The 19,947-nt window shown below is 43.9% G+C and overlaps 1 protein-coding gene across 3 annotated transcripts; it reads left to right on the top strand.

The window, feature by feature from the left end:
- The first annotated feature begins 48 nt into the window (after positions 1–48).
- Card6 (caspase recruitment domain family, member 6) lies at positions 49–19,691 on the top strand. Of its 3 annotated transcripts, none has more exons than XM_006519987.4 (4): positions 49–332; positions 8,235–8,523; positions 11,175–11,708; positions 15,516–19,691. In XM_006519987.4, exons 2-4 carry the CDS (start codon positions 8,241–8,243, stop codon positions 18,224–18,226), a joined length of 3,528 nt encoding a protein of 1,175 aa, XP_006520050.1. In that variant the 5' UTR covers positions 49–332; positions 8,235–8,240; the 3' UTR covers positions 18,227–19,691. The 3 variants fall into 3 exon arrangements, with proteins under 3 accessions (XP_006520050.1, XP_030104393.1, NP_001156610.1); XM_030248533.1 differs by lacking the exon at positions 49–332 and adding an exon at positions 7,943–8,128 and having other exon boundaries at positions 8,206–8,523; NM_001163138.1 differs by lacking the exon at positions 49–332 and adding an exon at positions 8,078–8,128 and having other exon boundaries at positions 15,516–19,172.
- Positions 19,692–19,947: the final 256 nt, after the last annotated feature.

Genomic DNA, 19,947 nt, shown 5'->3' with positions numbered 1-19,947 from the left:
CGCCCAGGAAACTACTTCCGGCGGGTCTTGGTGCAGCCCTATCAGGCCTCGGGTGCGGAGGTGTAGTCTCCCGGGCGAGAGAGCCAGGGAGCCGATTGGGCTGCAACACCGGTAGGGGGCGTGCCTGGCGCTGTGGCTCCGCCCTCCCCAGCGGCCCGCCTCCTGGTTGGAGAGGGTTTCTGGCGGTGTCGGGGCTGCTGCGGTGTTGGCAGTCCGTCTGGTTTCCGGTCCCGGGGCTCGAGGGGAGTCAGACACCCAGTGCGTGGCGGCGCCCCTGGCGGTTGTGCAGTGCTGGGACTGGGATCCCGATCCGGGAAAGCCAGCCTTCCCAGGTTCGTTTTGATGTGGCCGCTCGCTTGCCTGTATGGAGAGTTGGTGAGAGGATGGAGTCACGAAGTGTCTCGGCGAGGGTAGGAGCTTAGTTAGCTTCTGACTCGGGCCGACTCGATTTCACGCGGTGGTCATTCAGAGGCCAGTTGTTTGATCGCACTCAAGGAATCACACGCGGAACTTGTTAAATAACAGCTTCCAGCCAGCGCGCCGCCACCAGGAAATCTGACCCTTTTAGACTTGAGTACAGTTTGCAAGTCTGTACTGTATAAAACACTTTCCTAGATCATTTTGAAATAAGTAACCCTAGACATCCTTGATTAGCGCTAATGCAACTGTCTGTCCGCAATCCCAGTAGGAAACATGGAGAATATAGTACGAACATTGATGAATTGGGGAAAAGTCTCAGTCATACCATCTACATACTTTCTAAAACAAATGTGAGAATCGCTAGTCTATCACATTCAAAAATCTTAAGATAGTGGACAGCAGAACAAAGCAAACACCAAGGAAGCTTTTTGTTTTGTTTTGTTTTTTGTTAGCAAATCGTACCAATTTCTTCTAGGGGAGGGGAGTAGAAAGAAAAATGTATAATCCTTTCCACTCAGAAGTAGTAAACTGAAATCAGAGGAGGGAGGAGATAGGGCACACGGGAGAGAAAGCAAACAAGCATTCAAATGGTTGAACTGGACTATAAATAAGTCTTAGGAGACTGGGTGGCAAATTGCTATAAATTTAGTAGCATGAAGCAACACAGATTTAGTCAACGGGTGTAAACTTTCAGTTATGGGAAATAAATTCTAGGGTCCTCTTGCATTACTGTACCTACAGATAACAAAATTGTATCGCACACTTAAAATTGTATGGCCTCTGCCTCCCAAGTGCTGGGATTAAAGGCGAGCGCCACCACTGCCGGCCTCATTCACAGTTCTGCTGGGAAGCACAAGTGAGGCTTGGTTTGACTAAAATTGAAATGTAGTGCTGAGGTGTAGCTCTGCTCAGTCGCTGTTTAATTGCTGTCTTTCACCTTGCAGGCCAGTAATAACCTACCTTACGTTGTAGTACAGTTTTCTGTGTTCTTCTACTTTTAAGACCGCTTGTTACTACATTCACCCCACCTAGATAATTTCTCCATCTCAAGGTTAACTAACCTGAAACCTTAGTGCTCTCTGCCACCTCAGGATTTATCACGTCACTGGATGCTCTCGCTTGGAGTACTAAACAGCTCTTTTGGGATGGGGTCATGGAGTTGTGTCTACAGCATTGACTATGAAAAATGACATTAGTGAAGAAAGGGTAGGCTGGGCGTTAAACCACCAAGGAGCCCACCCTCAGAGGCAGGATGTCACTGACCTTATCCAAAGACGTGCCTACAGCTGAAGTTATCAGACAGTGAAATCATTTTTTCTCTCTAAAGTGAGTTTGTTCTTTGTGGTGTGCAGGAAATCCGCACATCGGTTTTTGTCCTGAAATTTATGCTCCAGAGCCTTGTAGGAAGCCCTTCAAGTTTCCAGGCTTCTACCCAACTGCTAGGTTTAGGTAGGTCCGCAGCGGCGGCGGGAGCGTGTCCACAGCGGCGGGACATTATTTTTTCTTTTCTGTTCTTTACATTTTTAAGACAGGGTTTGTGTTGCCCAGGCTGATCTCAAACTCTTGAGGCCAAGTGATCCTCCTGCCTCAGCCTCCCAGGTGCTGGCAGGTAGTGTTAAGGTACGGCACCGAGTTTGGCAGCTTCTGAAACTGAGTGGGCCATTTTTGTTTTGTTCCTTGGCTGGCCTGGAACTAGCTATGAAGACTGGGCTAGTGGAGAGCTCACAGAGGTCCTTCTGCCTCGGCTTCTGGAGCCATGGGATAAAGGAGAGTGCCACCACACCCAATGTCAGATAAAGGATTTTTTTTTTTTAAGATTTATTATGTATTATGAGTACACTGTAGCTGTCTTCAGACACAGCAGAAGAGGGCATCAAGTCCCATTATAGATGGTTGTGAGCCACCATGTGCTTGCTGGGAATTGAACTCAGGACCTCTGGAAACAGCCACTGCTCTTAACCACTGAGCCATCTCTCCAGCCCCAGGTGAAGACTCTTTAGCCCAGTACACTCTCTATAATTTTTCTTTTTTGGCAGCTATAGAGACCAGGTTAATTGTATATCCTATTCTTCCCTCCCTTCTCTCCCTTCTCCTCCCCTTCCCTCCCCCTCCCTCCCTTCCTCTTTTCTCCCCCTTCCCCTTCTCTCTCTTCCCTCCCTCCTCTCCCCTCCCTCCCCCTCCTCCCCTTATCTCCCTCCCCCTCCTCCTTTCCTGTTTTTCTCCTCCAGATTTCTCTTGTATTCTCCCCAACTCCCTACCCATCCAAGTTTATGTTCTTTTTCTCTCTTTTAAAACAAACATAAAAAGAAACAAAACCCTTATCAACCCCCAACTCCTGCCACAAAACCACAAAAATGAAAATCAAAACAAACAAATAAAAGCGTGGTGGCGCACGCCTTTAATCCCAGCAGAGGCAGTCGGATTTCTGAGTTCAAGGCCAGCCTGGTCTACAAAGTGAGTTCTAGGACAGCCAGGGCTATACAGAGAAACCCTGTCTTGAAAAACAAAAACAAAGAAAAGATCAAAAGTCCCCTTGGGCCCGAAGACTGCCCTGAAGTGGTGTTGATATACCCAGTGAGAGTCTACTGGAGAAAACTGATTATTCCCTTTGCCAGCAATGTCCACTTCCCTCTCCCAGTGCCAGGATTCCTTCTGGCTTGAACCTGTGCAAGGCTTGTAGGTGCTGCCCCAGCCTCTGTGAGTTCACACATGCACCTGTCCTACTGTATCTGAAAGACACTGTTTCCTCGGAGTCATCTGTCACTTTTAGTACTTGCAATCTTTTCATCTCCCCTTCCAATGAGGTCCCTGAGCCTTGATAGGAGGGAGGGTTATGATGAAGACATCCCACTTAGGATGGTGTGCTCAAAAATCTCTCATTCTCTTCATACTGTCCAGCTGTGGGTGTGTTAGTTCCCAACTACAGCAAGAAGTTTCTCTGATGAGGGTTAAGCCAAGCACTCAACTATGGGTATAGTAATATGTCATTAGGGACCATTATATTCCTGTGACCTTTTAGCAGAATAAAAGCAATGGATTTTCCCCCTAAGCCGGTGACCTGTCTAGTCTCAGGTTCTTGGCCACCCAAGCAGTGTCAGATATGGTACCATCTCACAGAGTGGGCCTTAAATCCCATCAGAAAGTTGGTTCCTCCCATATTTATGCCACCATTGTACCAGTATATCTCTGCAGCAAGTTACTGTGGTAGTTCACAGGCTGTGTGGCTGAGTGGTGGTGATGACTGCTCTCACCTCTGCCCTGTGCAAAGCGCATCCAGTGCCACGGATGCTAAGTCAGTAGGGGTGGAGCTTCTGGTTGGGCCCCAGCTCGACTTCTCTGTGTTTGATAGCAAGAGTCAGTGTTGTCTCAGTAAGAGGGCCTCATCATCATATCTGAATGCTTGGTCTTCAGGGAGGGACACCTCTTAAGAGGGGTTGGGAGGTGTGGCCTTTGATGGAAGAAGTATGTCACTGGGGGTTTGGGAGCTTTGGGGCTTCAAAAACCCAAGGTAGACCCTAGTGTCTCTCTTGCTACTTACAGATCTGGCTCTAGAACTCTCAGTTACTTTAGCAGCCTGCATGCCGCCATGCTCCCCTCCATGCTGACAATAGACTAATCTTCAGAAGCCGCAAGTCCCAATTAAATGCTTTCTTATGTAAGAGTCGCTGTGGCCATGGGGTCTCTTCACAGCAATGAAACAGCCTAAGACAGAAAGCAGCCAAACCTCTTTCCTAAGCTTGTGAGCATCAGAAACCGGGGAGCAGTTAGAGGACCTGGCCTTGCTGCGAGACAAGAGAAATACGTAAAGAAGCAAGGCGTGGGGATGCTAATTACCTTGATTCAGTCTGCCTACACTGCGCATTCATATACCACACATCATCATGGATCTGCAGTACATAGAACATGAAATTATAAATCGCCAACCAAATAAAACTTTAGAAAATGAAAAAGCTCTTTGAGGAAAAAAAAAAAAAAAGACTTTGCACCTAAAAATAAATCTTAGGGAAGGATTTTCAAATTTCTTATTCCATCTCAGGTGCCATAGTCAGAGAAGTAATGTCTTTAATTGCAAATGCATACTTAGCATTGCTCCGTACATGGCCTGCCTTTATTTACATAGTCTTTCTTTCTAATAACAGTAACCTGGCCCAAGAGGACAACATAGGCTCCACTACCCTTCTCATTTTGTACATGTCCCATCTTTCTCCCACTTGAATAAATAAAATTCTGAACTTTATATTCATTATTTCTTTGGGTATGTTTGTGTGTTGTTTTTTTCCCCTGTGAGGGTTTGACACGGGATCTCTCTAGCCCTCATTCGTTAGGAAGTTGCTATGTAGACTAGGGTAACCCTTCAATACACAGTAATCAGCCTTCCTTTGCCTCCCAAGTGCTGGGATTAAAGGTGTGGGCCACCAAGCCTGGCTAGTGGTGGGTTTTCTGAAGTGGGCCAGCTGGCCTGCAATTGTTAGACTCAAGTAATCCTTCTGTCCTAGACTCCTCTGTACATTGCCTACTTTGCCCAGCCAATAATATCTTAATGACTTCATGAGTATTCCTAGGTGTGTGTGTGAATGTGTGATATATATATATGTATATACACACACACATACATATATATATGTATATATATTCAATTTTAATTTTTTAAAAGGATTTTATGCTGAGTGTGACCCTTTGGGACCTTTAGTTTTTCCTAGATACTCTTTAATGATTTTTCGATATTGTAGGGTATTGAATTTTTTCCCTGATGAATGCTATATAATATATTAAATAAAAAGGGTGGAGAGATAGCTCAGCAATTAAGTTCACGTGCCGCTCTTCCAGAGGATTCAAGTTTGATTCCCAACACCCACATTAGGCAACTTATAACTTCCTGAAACTCCATTGATCTAATGCCTTCTGGCCTTGGATGTACCTGCACACATATGACAGGTAAATAAAAATAGATCCTTTTTGTTTGTTTGTTTGTTTAATTCTATTTTTGTTTCTTGAGACAGATTTTCTGGAATTCACAGCTGGCCTGGAACTCACTCCATATCCCATGCTGGCCTCCAACTCAGAGATTTCTCTGCCTCTGCATCCCAAGTTCTGGGATTAAAGGCAGGCGCCACTTCCTGGCTCTAATAAAAATAAATCTTAAAAAAAATAGTATTCATGAAATTCCACAGGTTATCTATTTCCATACTGATATTTAGGTTGTTTTCAGGTTCTTGAAGACCAACCATATAATTTTAATAAAAATGAGAAAATGTCTGCTAATAAAAACACTTAAAATTTTTGCTGTGTGTTGTGGCACACACCTTTAATTTCAGAAACTTGGAAGACAGAGGCAAATGAGTCTTTGTAAGTTCCAGGCTAATCTGGTCTACATAATGAGTTCCTAGACAGCAGGGCTATGTGAGAAAGATCCTGTCTCAAAAAAATTAATCTGAGTTAAAAAATTATTTAATGTGCATGAGTGTTTTGCCGCCATGTATGTATGTATACCACATGGTGCCCAGAGAGCTCAGCAGAGGGCATTGGATTTCCTGGCAGTGGACTTCCTGCTCTGTGTGAGCCATTACGAAGGTGCTGGGAATCAAACCAAGGTCCTCCGCGGAACAGCAAGTGCTCTTAACTGTTGAGCCTTCTCAAATGTAGAATGTATTAGTGTACAAACTATAAATCCATTCATAATCCAATGCTCAGGAGTAGCCAGTATTAAAACCTGGGCTGTCTCTCTTAATTATCTTCTTACAAAAATGTCTGCTGTATGTGCAACAGGCATATGCTGTACACATACTGGTTTTGCTTGCTTTGCTTTTCTGAGACAGGGTCTCACTGTGCTGCTCTAGCTGGTCTGAAACTTGCTATGGAGAGCAGACTCCAATTCACAGAGATCTGCTTCTGCCTCCCCAGAGGTTAAAGGCGTACACCACCACACGTAGCTTACATACTGCTTTGCTTTTGTTGTTTGTTTGTTTGTCTAATTTTGAGATGACGCTATATATATATATATATATATATCATACTATATAGCCCTGGATGGTCTGGAGTTCTCTATGTAGACCAGGCTGGCCTTGAACCACCTGCCTTTGCCTCCCAGAGCTGGGCTTAAAGGTGTGTATTATCTTGCCCAGTTTTTTTTTTTTTTTAAATGGGATCGGTAACTTGCTATTCTCCAAAATAATATAATGTGCTTATCATCACTATTAGGTTCTACTTTATCCTTTAAAACAGCCTAGCAGGAAGCTGGAGAGATGGCTAGGAACACTGGCTACTCTCCCAGGGAACTAGGGTTCACTTCCGATCACCCGCATGATGTGTCACAAATTAGTAAAATCTTTTTACCAGTTTAATAGTTCCTTGGTATTTTCCTGCTATCATTTATTTCACAGACCTCTGATTTATGGAAATTTAGGATATTTTTGCTTTTCTGCTATTATCCAGTTGGAATAGATATTTCCTATGTATATTTTTGGCATGCATTTAATAATATTTTCTGTAAAGATTCTTATATGTGTTTTTTTTTTTTTTTGCTTGTGTGTATAGATGTGTACCATGTGTGTGCCTGGTACCCATGGAGGTCAGAAAGGAAGTTGGAGCTCTTGGAACTATATTTATTTTATATATATACACACATATATATATATATGTATATGTGTATATATATATGTATATGTGTATATATGTGTGTGTGTGTATATATATATAGTGTGTTTTGAGGCAGGGTTTCTCTGTGTAGCCCTGGCTGTCCTGGTACTCACTCTGTAGACCAGGCTGGCCTTGAACTCAGAAATCTGCTTGCCTCTGCCTCCTGAGTGCTGGGATTAAAGGCGTGTGCCACCACCGCCTGGCTGGAACTGGATTTATGGATGGTTATGAAGCACCACCTTGAGAGTGCTGGCAAATGAACCCAGGTCTTCTGTAAGAGCAAAAAGTGTTCTTACTGCTAAGCCATTTCTCCAGCTCCTACATTTCTAGAGGTGGGATTGCTAGAGGGAAGGGTTATACATTTACAATTTTGATCTATTTTTTACCTGCATTTTGAAGATTACTCTCCACAAATCAGTCGATTTGCATTTATAACATCACAGTTTAGGGCCCAGAGCAGGGATACCTAGCCCAATTCAATGTTCAAACGAAACATCCTGGAGGAGGTCCCGGGTTCACTTCATCTCGTTTTGTTTTATTGAGAGAGGGTCTAACTATGTGGTCCTGGGTGGCCTAGAACACACTGTGTAGACTAGCCAGCCACTAAACTGCAACGATTATTATTTTCCTGCCTCTGCCTTCTGAATGCTGGCATCAGAGGTGTGGGCCACCCTTTGTGGCATGTTCCCCACTGCCCAGTATTAGTGAAATTTAGTCTAGCCATCAAAAAGAGCAGAGAGTAAGGTTCCGGGTACAGATCAGTAGCAGAACCACATGAGACCTTGGATTCCAACCTCAGCAAGTGTACACACACACACACACACACACACACACAGAGAGAGAGAGAGAGAGAGAGAGAGAGAGAGAGAGAGAGAGAGAGAGACAGACAGACACAGAGAGAGACAGAGACAGAGAGACAGAGACAGAGACAGAGACAGAGAGACAGAGAGACAGAGAAAACACAGATAAAAGATCAGCAACAGGAAACCACAGAACCACAGACCGAGAGTGCTCCGGGCTGACTTCCTGTGTTTGTACTCTCTGTTGTCCTCTTTGCCCTCTCCAACAACAGGTATTTTTGACGCGTTTTATCTTTGCTAAGTAGGATTTCTGCCTTTCTTTGTTAACATAGATTTCTTTACCTGCCAGAATGACTTGATCCATTTCCTGGTTTGTAGGAAGCAATGGCTACAGAGGGTGCTTCCTCAGAACTCATAGAAAAAAAACGTACGAAGTTGCTCAGTGTCCTCCAACAAGATCCGGACTCTATCTTGGACACGTTAACCTCTCGGAGCCTGATTTCTGAGAAGGAGTATGAGACTCTGGAGGAAATCACAGATCCCCTGAAGAAAAGTCGGAAGCTGTTAATTTTGATACAGAAAAAAGGAGAGGACAGCTGTCGGCGTTTCCTCCGGTGTTTGTCTAATGCCTTTCCAGAGTCAGCGTCCACAGTGGGCTTCAAGCACGGTAAGTGGAGCTTTTAAAGTTTGAAGCAAAGGGGGAGGAAGCAGGTTTTCTAGAAGAGAAAGAGAATTGTTTCTGGTTGTTTGGATCTGACTTCCTGAGACGAGTTTTACTGAAATGTGAAACAGAATGTGTGTCGTTTCCAAGGCAGGGAGCAGTGGATCTCTCTGATCCAGGAGCTTGGCAATGGCTGATCACACTGTTCCAGCGTTTTCAGCTACCGTCTGGTGCCTGTTGCTTTGGCGGGGATTTGAAAAGAGCCCATTGTTGATAATGGCACCATCTAGGGTTTTCCTGTTTGTGTGAGTAAATTTGGAGATGTTTACATCCCCAGAGACCTTTGGATAGCCACGCTGAAGGTACAGGGAAAACCATTTTAAATGAACCAGTTGGAAGATCAGTAGCTCCTTGTCTGTGATAGGAACAGTAGTTTCTAGAAGTGTAGCTTCTCCATTTGATAAGTGATAAAGGTCTTGAAATTGATGCTTTATAAAATATGGTTATTTTTCTTTCTTAAAAAATCTGTTTATTCTAAAAATTTGTCCAGTCCCAAACTTTATCCAGCTAAACAGTTAGAATGACCATGAACCATGGATCTTCTCTCAGGGTTTTAGTCTTCGACTTTTTGACTTTTAGTTACATTTTTATTTACTTATCCCCATAAAAAGAGGAGGAAGGAATGATGATGGAGTTCAAACTGGGAGTGGAGGAAAAGTAGGTTTTTCTTCTATAATAAATATTGACTATACTTTTTTCTATCCTAATCCCTCTCAGAAAAAAATTGTATGAATTTTTTTAAAAATAAAAAATAGCTTTATATCTTCTTTCATGACGTATGCCCTTTTACCTGCATTCTGTCCTTTGTAACATAATAATATCTTTTGCTTGGTCTCCTTTTCAAATGTCATATGTAGAACCTACATTTCTATATATGCATACTAAATATGTATGACAAGAAAGTAGGAGAGCGAGCCGGGCAGTGGTGGTGCACGCCTTTAACCCCAGCACTCAGAAGGCAGAGACAGGTGGATTTCTGAGTTCCAGGCCAGTCTGATCTACAGAGTGAGTTCCAGGACAGCCAGGACTACACAGAGAAACCCTGTCTCGAAAAAAAAACCAAAAAAAAAAAAAAAAAAAAAAAAAAGAAAAAAAGAAAAAAAAAGAAAAGAAAAGAAAGAAAGTAGGAGAGAGCATCTCTTTTGGGAATAGACGGACTAGCTGGTGGAGAGTGGGAAGAGTGTGTTTGTAAGAGAGAGAGAGACAGACAGGCAGACAGAGACAGAAAGAATGCCACAATGAATACAATTCATTGTGGTTCAATTGATTAGTAAGAACTAGTAAAAATTTATAACATCTTAAAAAACATGACATGTTGGGCTGGAAAGATGGCTCAGTGGATAAGAGACTGACTGTTCTTCTAGAGGTCCTGAGTTGAATTCCCAGCAATCACATGGTGGCTCACAACCATCTGTAATGGGATCTGATGCTCTATTCTGGTGTGTCTGAGGACGGTAACAGTGTACTCACATAAAATACATAAATAAATCTTTAAAAAATGACATGTTACAAAAGATAACTCATGACATGGGGCAGGGACCTATTCTACTGTATTGTTTGGCAATTCAGGAAATGATCACTAGAGGGAGTTGTAGCTCTTTTTTTTTTTTTTTAAAGTAATCTAAAAGATGGCTCAAGATGATTTTAAGGGATGATAGAAAGGTAGGGGCTTAGGTTAAAACAGTGTGTGCTCAAGATCCTTAGTGTCGGACAGGTCTTGTTCTAGTTTCCTTTCTAGTCTCTGTATTCCGACAAACACAAAGTGTTTGTGGGTTTATTTTTAGTTTATAATTATAGGTTACATTCATCACTGTTGGAGCAGTCAGTGGCAGAGGCTTGAGACCGCTCCTTACATCATTTCTACAGTCAAGAGCAGAGACAAAATGCATACATACTTGCTTGCTTGTGCTTAGCGTGGCTTCTGTACCTCAGACAGCTCAGATCCCCTGCCTAGGGATTATGACCACCCACAGTGGCTAGCGTGGGTCTTCCCACAACAGTTAACTTATAGCAATGCCATGCCCAATGGCCAACTCAATGCAGAAAACTCCTCACCTGAGACTCTCTTCTCTAAGTTGTGCTGACAGTTAAAAGTAACCTTTTACAACAAACCTCGTAATCCTCGAAAAAAATGGATTTTACTATATCTAGAATTCAGTAATTGTCTTACTCTTTAAGAATTACTGGGATCAGATTTGCTTAGCAATGGCCCAAAGAAATCTGACTGCGGGCCTCGTCAAGTGTATAATTAAATACTGTTCATAACAAATATACTTCTTTTTGCTTATTTACCACGTGAAGTGATTTGTTACTACTGATCAAATGCAGTAGGCATTCGATCTATCATCCAGTGAAACAAAGAAGAGAGATTGAGTGTGTTCCTGTAGCCTTAGCTAGTGAGGAGGACTGAGGTATGAATATATTTGAGCTCAAGAGTTTGGGCCAGCCCAGTCAACACAGACAACAGTTTTTGTCTGAAAGAAAGGAAGAAAAGGCAATAAAAGTAAAGGGTGATGCTTTGAAGATCAGAGACGTCAGGTAATTTAAAATTGTTACATTGAAAAAGCAGAAGCAATAATGAAATGCTTTCTTTTCAGAAGTTCCACGGCAGGAAGCTGAAGAGACTGTGGGGGTGAACAGGAATTCTGAAGATCCCCTTTCTCTTGGGACAATAATCCCGGAGATAGCAGAGCTCTCAGAAGAGAAAGAATGTCTAGATCTGAGAGCTTTGAAGTTCTTCACCTACAAGGAAAGTGGCCACAGGGAACTTGCAGTATCCTCCCGGGAGAACCAGGAAGGGCATGGGACACCGCAGGTCACGGCTCCCCATTCAGTCAAAAGAGTTGAGTATGAAGTCCCAGCAAGTATCACCTTCTTAAGCAATGGACAGAGATACGAGGAGCCAGATGATTCGCTGTACTTAGAGGAAGGGGAACATCAAGAGTACCTTGGGTTCCCTGAAGATGTCGAGACTGTCTTGGAGGAAGAGGCCGGCAAGGACCCACAGTGCTTTGTATATGATAATGAAGAGGAATGGGAGAATGAAGAGACCATGGGGTTCTCCAGTGAAGCCAGTAGCTGTTCAGAGATCAATTTCTCATTGGAGGAGGAGGAGGAGAAAAGCGCTGAAGGTATAGAGACAGTGTGTATCAACTTATCTATGGACTAAGAAGGTGCCATGACACATGATAGGGCAAATCAACTAATCAGAAACCTGGCATTTCTCTGATGGTGGCTTTCTCCAGGGGAGGGTATTGAACGAAGGAGTTCTCAGGTCTAGGCCAATGGGAGACAGTACCGTTAAAAGACTCAGTGTCTGAGGGAAGCATATTTGAGGACCTCCTCTGACTACCACAATCTGTGGATATTCCAATCCCTTATTTAAAATGGCATAGTGAACCAGGCCTGGTGGCTCATGCCTGAGATCCTAGCACTCAGAGGCTGGGGCAAGGGGACCACTGGAAATTTGAGCCTAATCTGAGACACAGACTGAGTTCCAGGCCAGCCAGGGCTAAGACTGAAAGCCTGTCTCAAAAAAATTGAAAGAAAGAGAGAGAAAGAGACTTGATACTTATATGTAACCTCTATACATTTTTAAAAATATATTTATTATGTTTTAGGTTTAACTGCTCTATAGTAATTACATGTATTTATGGAGCATAAGTGTAATATTTCAACAAATGTGAACAGTGTGTAATAGTCAGGTGAGGGTAATCGCCATGTCTCTTGCCCCCGAAATGATTTGTTGGGGACCATTCAGAAGCCTTTTGCTGGGTGAGGGGTACACGCAGGTGATGCCAGCACTCCGGAGGCCCAGAAAGGAAGACTGGGAGTTTGATGTCAGCCTGGGCTAATGAAGTCCCGTCTCAAAGCAAACACAAAATAAAATAGCTCTCTATGCTAGCTGATCTAGAAAAATTAATTATTCTCAACCAAAGATGTCTCACTGTGATACAAAATATTAGAAGTTATTCTTCCTTTTTATATGCATACCCAGCTTTTAAATTACATCATTCATTCATTTATTTGTGTGTGTGTAGGTGGGGGATCTGGAAGTTAGAGGACAATTCTCAGGAGTTGTTTTTCTCCTTTCTTCATGTGTGTCCCAGGGATCCAGCTCAGGTCATCAGGCTGGGCAGAAAATGCCTGTACGTACAAGGCTGTCTCCCTGGCCTAGAAGTTATTCATTTATTTATGTATGTATTTTTAAATAAGATAGAGGTTTTGTTTTTGTTTTTAATTTATTTATTTAATATATGTGAGTACACTGTAGCTACCTTCAGCCACACCAGAAGAGGGCATCGTATCCTATTACAGATAGTTGTGAGCTATCATGTGGTTGCTGGGAATTGAACTCAGGACCTTGGGAAGAGGAGTCAGTGCTCTTAACCGCTGAGCCATCTCTCCAGCCCCTAGAAGTTATTCTTAACTATTGCACTCCAGTACCCGTTAACCATCTTCTCTCCATCCTCCCTTCCTTCCTTCAATCTCCTAGAATACCCACACTAAAAAAAAAAAAAAAAAAAAAAAAAAAAAAAGAATACAGGCTCTATGTAAATAGTTATTTTTCAGGGAGATAGAACTATTTCCTTGAAAAAAGTCAGTCAGTGTGTTCAGAATAAACATATTTTCCCAAACGTTTTTTTTTTTTTTTTTTTAAAGATTTATTTATTTATTAAATGTAAGTACACTGTAGCTGTCCTCAGACACTCCAGAAGAGGGAGTCAGATCTCATTACGGATGGTTGTGAGCCACCATGTGGTTGCTGGGATTTGAACTCCGGACCTTCGGAAGAGCAGTCGGGTGCTCCTACCCACTGAGCCATCTCACCAGCCCTCCCAAACGTTTTTGATCTGCAGTTTCTTGAACAGCAGATCCCTAATCTTGCATATGGAAGCTGTCCATATGAGCAGAAGTAAACACGGATTATTGGCTTAGTGATTTCTATAGTCGCTTCCCATTGTGCAGTAGGGGTTACCTTACTCATTTATTTCTGTTATTTTTTTAAAGATGTATTTATTTATTTTATGTATATGAGTTCTAATGCTATGTATATGAGTACACCATTGCTCTCTTCAGACACACCAGAAGAAAGCATCAGACCCTATTGTAGATGGTTGTGAGCCACCATGTGGTTGCTGGGAATTGAACTCAGGATCTCTGGAAGAGCAGTCAATGCTCTTAACTGCTGAGCCATCTCTTCAGCCCATTTTTTTTTCCTGTTTTTAATTAATCTGTTCATTGACAATTTCATTTATGTGTATATAATTATGTATTCTGGCCACATTCCTCACCTTCTATTATTACATATCCACAAGCCCCTCCTATACCCAACAAGCCTCCTGGCCACTATCAGGTCCTCTGGTTTTGTGACCCATTGAGTTGTCCAGGGTCACCTTTAGGGCACTAGTGTGCATTAAACATTGGAACATGGGCACCTCACTGGTGCTATACCGAAGACTTGCCTCCTAGCTGCCACCGACTGCCAGTAGCTTCCCACAACCACCACTGACAGCGCCAACAGGCACATTTCTGTGCAGATGGCTCTGAGTTCATGAGCACAATGACATGAGTTCAATAGCAGACAGTGTTCTCAAGGCCCTTGTCTCCATCTGTCCCTTCTTCTACAATGTTCTCTGTGTATTGGAAAGCATCGAAGGGATGTTCTTTTAAGTGCTAAGCACTTACTAGTCACATATGGATGAGTCCCAGCCATGGACACCTTCCTCTGCAGTGGGCTTGAGACCCAGAGCAGAGTCCCCTGACATCCAGGGTGGCCTTGAAGCCAGCATGGCCTGAGGATGACTTTCAGCTTCTGATCTTCCAGCCTTCACCTCTGAAGTTCTAGGATTGCAGGCACAATCCACTGTTCATGGTTTTATTTCGTGCTAGTGATGATATTGTGTGCGTGCCAGACAAGCATCCTACCTCCCAATCTACATATCTAGTCAGTAGCCACTTTGACATTACCTTCTGTTTCAGCTTAAGGCACCTTGGTAATTTTAGAGGCTTTGTAACCAGAAAGAAATTGGGTTTTGCAATTTTTAGGTTTTTTTTGTTTGTTTGTTTTTTCTTTTTTCGAGACAGGCTTTCTTTGTATATCCCTGGCTTTCTTGGAACTCACTTTGTAGACCAGGCTGGCCTCGAACTCAGAAATCCGCCTGCCTCTGCCTCCCAAGTGCTGGGTTTAAAGGTGTGCACCACCACGCCCAGCTGCAATTTTTAGTTTTAACCATGGAAGTGGAGATCATTAGTAGAGGAACTTACAGTGTACAGTTAGGGTTCGGGATGTCTGTATCTGGTCCATTCAGCACCATTCTGACAAAGAGACACCTATGTGTGCAACCTTTTATTTTTTGAGTACTTTAAGTATAGATTTGTTAAAAATGAAAGTAGAGTAGGCAACATGACTTGGAGTGAACCAACTCTTGAATGTTGTTCTTTGACTATCACATGCATGCCACGGCATGCACATCCACACGCACACCACACTAAACATAAAAATATTTTTTAGATGAGAGTAAAAATATAGAGTGGATTTCACAGAACAGGAGTGGGCTCTGGCAAACATGACTCAAGAGCCCCCCTTTTTGTCCCCTTTGAGCCAGGGTCTTATGTAGCCCAGGCTGGCCCCACACTGACTGCAGCCAAGAATGCCTTTGAACTCCAAGATACCTCTGCTTCCATTTCCCAAGCACTGGGATTATTGGCCCATGCTATCACTCCTGTTTCTGTTAGTTAGTTAGTTAGTTTGTTTGTTTGTTTTTCTGAAGTGCTGGAGATCAAACACATGGTTTCATATACTTTAGGTAAGCACTGTCCCAAAGAAGCTATATCCCAAGACAGAGTCTTACACCTTATGTTATGCAATGAAATTGTCAATTATGTATTTTTAAGGGAAGGGAACGAGGCAATAATGAGTCCTTTGTGCTTTACAGAGAGAAAAAGAGTATTTCAGCATGTTCTGTCTTGTTTGAACATGGATAGAAGCAGGAAGCTTCTCCCAGATTCTGTGAAGCAGTTTTCCACAGACCGAGGACGTGAGTGGACACCCGAGACCCCAGGGGACTTAGCTTGGAATTTCCTGATGAAGGTTCAGGCTTTAGACTCGACAGCCAGAGATTTTACCCTTAGGCACAAGATGGTGGATGAAGAGAACAAAGAACTGCTGCTGGCTAGAATGGAGAAGTTAGGAATTGGAGACGCACAAACCATCCATCCCCTGGATGTCCTCTGCGCCTGCATGCTTTGCGCAGACAGCTCTTTGCAACGTGAAGTCATGTCAAATATGTACCACTGCTGCTTTGCTCTTCCCCTGCTACTGCCAGATGCAGAGAACAACAAAAGCATCTTAATGATGGGGGCCATGAAGGACCTAAAGCAGCACGCAACGCAGTCCTCAGGCGGGCCCCCCAGGGAAACAGACGCGTCTCTGAGTCTCATGAAGATGCCTGTCATCTCTTTTGTGCGACTGGGACACTGCAGCTTCTCCAAGTCCAGAATTCTGAACACACTGCTCAGCTCCTCTCGACAGAAACCACACACGTTTTTCCTCCGTCGGGACCTGTCGGTCCCTGTGCTGCCTCGGCAAATTTCTGATGGCCTGGTGGAAGTGATGTGGCACTTTCCCGACGATGCAGAGCTAACGGTGAGCCCACACGTTTTCCAGAAACCTGTTGCTGTGGCCAACCTTCGTGGCGATCTAGAAAGCTTTTGGGTGCAATTTGGGTTTCTGGTGGAAGTTTCCTCCGCTGTGTTCTTCCTCACAGACTGCCTCGGGGAGAAGGAGCGGGCCCTGCTGAGGTTCTTAGGAGACGATGCCATTGAAAGGTGCTACGTCATCCTCAGTCCCCAGGCCAAGGAGAGTGAAGAGGCTCAGATTTTCCAAAAGATCCTAAAACTGAGGCCATCACAGCTACTGTTTTGGGAAGTAGAGGAAGCCGGGGATAGAAGGAGGGCTATGGAGGCCCTTCAAGCTGCCCTCCAGGAAGTAATGTCGTCTCCACTCAAATGTGTGTCCCTTGAAGATATGGCCTGTCTGGCCAGGGAGCTGGGGATTCAGGTAGACCAAGACTTTGAAGTTATTCAAGATACTCAAGTTTCCCCCAGAACAATTGAAGGTGAGAACCAGCAACCACAGAGTCAGACAAAAAGCCCATCTGAAAGCCGAACTCAGAAGCCACTCAGAGAGCCTGGAACTCAATGTGAGGACAGCCAGAATGCTGTAATCTTCCATCAGACTCCAGTATTCATGCCTTATCCAGCACACCCATGGCCCTTGCCCATTGAAGCTGGAAGTAACTTTTACCATGTTCCTTTGAGAGCCCCCCGGGCTATAAGCTCCCACTTTAGATCACAGCAGAAGGCTGAGTGGTTCTTTCCATTCCCCCATCAGAATACAAGTGTTCACAGCAGAGGTCAAAACTTTGCTATTAAATACCTCCAACCCTGGAGATTTTATTCAAGGGAAAGATTCACAAGATGTTCAGCAACTCCTCAGCAGTATCACCCGAATGGACCATTTGGGAGATCACAGAGACAGGCTTCTCCTGTACAGACCCATCCTAAGAGCAGGCAGATGTCCAGAACTCTTGAGAGGTCTGGGACAGTGGTCTCTCGAGTAGGTCACGGACGTTCTCTTGGCTCACAAGCAAGGAGAGCTGCAGGGAAGCCACAACCTGAGAAAGCCTGTGCGCAGGGGCTGCAGCTGACTAAAGCAGCTGGAAAGTCTATAAGGACACTGCCCCACATTAAATATCCTCACCCTCAGCCCTGTCAGCCAGCAGGAGCCAGTCAAGAACGGATAATGCCAGTCTCTCATCAAGGAGCCCAACAAACAACACAGGGAAGGCCTGCGGATTTTGCTTTCAAACCAGGGTCTCAATCTACATCTGGGAGTAAACTTTCATCTACCTCCCAGTCCAGCGCCCATCAACCCAAATTCCAGAGCAAACACTTCCAGCCTCAGCCGTTTCAACCCGTGCCTTCTCAGAAAAAACCGTCTCACTCCCGGCCCTCCCAAGCTAAACCCCCTCATCTGGATCCCTCTCATGCAAACCTTACTCAGGGGCAGCCTTCCCAAGCTACACCCACTCACTCCCAGGCCTCCCAAGCTAAACCCACTCACTCTCAAGCTAACTCTCATCATCCACATCCCTCCCATGCTAAACCTTCTCATCAGAATCCCTCTCATGCTAACCCTACTCATCCGCAGTCCTCCCATGCTAAGCCCTCTCATCCGCAGTCCTCCCATGCTAAGCCCTCTCATCCACAGTCCTCCCATGCTAAGCCCTCTCATCCACAGTCCTCCCATGCTAAGCCCTCTCATCCACAGTCCTCCCAAGCTAAGCCCTCTCATCCACAGTCCTCCCAAGCTAAGCCCACTCATCCACAGTCCTCCCAAGCTAACTCCCATCATCCACAGGCCTCCCAAGCTAAGCCCTCTCATCCACAGTCCTCCCATGCTAAGCCCTCTCATCCGCATCCCTCCCATGCTAAGCCCTCCCCATCCCAGTCTACTCAGTGTAAGGCACATAAAGCCCATCAGTCCCAACCTAAGCCTTTTCAACCGAGACCCACTCAACCTAAATCCTCGAAGACTAAGCCTTCACAGGCCAGGGCCTTCCACCCAAGAGCAGGGAGACGTTAAAGAACATACTCTAGAGATCTAGGATGTGTGATCTTTGCTTAAGCTATTCTTCCCATATAACAGTCTGAAGAAAAGTTTCAGTGAAAGTGATAAAAATAGCCAAACAAAAAAATATGCAAAGTCTTAAGTGCATAGCAGAGTTTCTAAGTGTGGGAACTGTGAAAGCAGTTATCAGTAGGGTCTGGCTGGGCAAGGTGGCACACACCTACAGGGTTTAGCATGAGGGCTGTGTCATCCCAATTCAGGAGAAGCAGGCAGATCTCTGTGTGTAGGCCAGTCTGGTCTACATAACAATGACATAGCAAGTTCTAGATCAGCCAGAGTACATAATGAGACCCTGTCTGCACAGAAGGTTTGGATCTAGCATCAAACCAAAGAGTTCAGTCAGTATTCCAGAAGACATCATTAATTACACTCAGTGGGTTACCCAAACCAAACCAAACCAAACCAAACCAAACCAAACCAAACCAAACCAACGACTAACCCTCCTAAGGAGCGGGAAGGAGTGGGTAGGGGTCAGGCTGAGCAGGAAGGGAGAAGAGCTGAGGATGGATATGATCATTGTATACACATATGAAGCTGCCAAATCATACGTGCAAGATGAGGAAAGAGCAGGATCTAAGGATACATGAACTCACTGAGCCCAGCCCTCACTATCCGATGGTGTGGGGTTTGAACCCAGGGAGTGGAGTCTGTGTGATTGTAAAATGATGAAAATATGGAGCTCACCTTATCTCAGTGTTGAAGAAAAGCAGCTTCAGAGGTGCCTTGGTTTGGGTTTATTATCAGGCACTGAGCAGATAGACAGTCTGCACCATTGGTACAGTTAAATCAGCTTGCTTCTGCTAACAGCCACAGTAGTCATGCCTGATAATACTATCTCATTTAGCCCTTACACACAGAAATAATGAATGTTCAATAAAACATACTTTTACATTAACCTTGGTACTGATTTGTGTATGTTTCATTCTTTATATAATAGCTAAGAAAATTTACCTCATTAGAGGTCCTGATATTCTACTAGTCTAATGGTTTGAAATCAGAAATGTGTTAGTGAGTTTTTAATTTTAGAGTTAATTGAAAAGATTGAGATGAATTTATAAAGGGTATAAGCAATGTTTGAGAGAGCTTATGATTGAGAGGGTTATAATTTTTGTAGACTCCTGTTGTTCTGAACATTTGGGTAACTTCTGCTAGTTAGCTGTGTTAGAAGGAATGTATTTGATTCAGATATTTAACCAGAGCTGCTTTAAGTTTTTAAGTGTCACCAAGTATCAATAAAAGGCTACATTAGCCGAACATGTTGGTACACATCTGTGACCTTACATGTAAGAGACTGAGGAAGGGGAATCGAGGTTTAAGCCAGCAGCACATAGTGAGACCAAGTCTCAGAAAACAAAAACAAGCCACCTTAAGTAGATTTAAAATTTTGCCTCATTTAGAAATAAAGTAAGATTTATAAATTGGACTATGTGTCCCATTTTTGAACTTATGACTTTAATTTTTTGACTTAAAATGTAATTTTATTATTGTGTGAGGGTATTGTGTGTGTGTGTGTATGTGTGCACGTGTGTGCCTGTGCATGCCATGTGTATGTGGAAGCCAGCAGACAACTTTATAGAGACTGTTCTCTCCTTTCACCTTTATGTGTTACAAGTTTTCCCTGCTGAGCCATGTCACCCATCCCTATAAAGCTAATTTTAAATAGTAAAATAGTTCCA

The sequence above is a fragment of the Mus musculus genome, chromosome 15, assembly GCF_000001635.26.
Source record: "Mus musculus strain C57BL/6J chromosome 15, GRCm38.p6 C57BL/6J".
Taxonomy (NCBI): domain Eukaryota; kingdom Metazoa; phylum Chordata; class Mammalia; order Rodentia; family Muridae; genus Mus; species Mus musculus.
Note: the sequence above shows the minus strand (reverse complement) of the source record. Positions and strands in the feature narration are given on the sequence as shown.

Excerpts from the sequence above, each read along its gene's own strand:
- Card6 (XM_006519987.4), top strand. The coding sequence starts at position 8,241 with ATGGCTACAGAGGGTGCTTCCTCAGAACTCATAGAAAAAAAACGTACG. Across the intron at positions 8,524-11,174 it reads CACAGTGGGCTTCAAGCACG|AAGTTCCACGGCAGGAAGCT; the intron begins GTAAGTGGAGCT and ends CTTTCTTTTCAG. Across the intron at positions 11,709-15,515 it reads GGAGGAGAAAAGCGCTGAAG|AGAGAAAAAGAGTATTTCAG; the intron begins GTATAGAGACAG and ends TGTGCTTTACAG.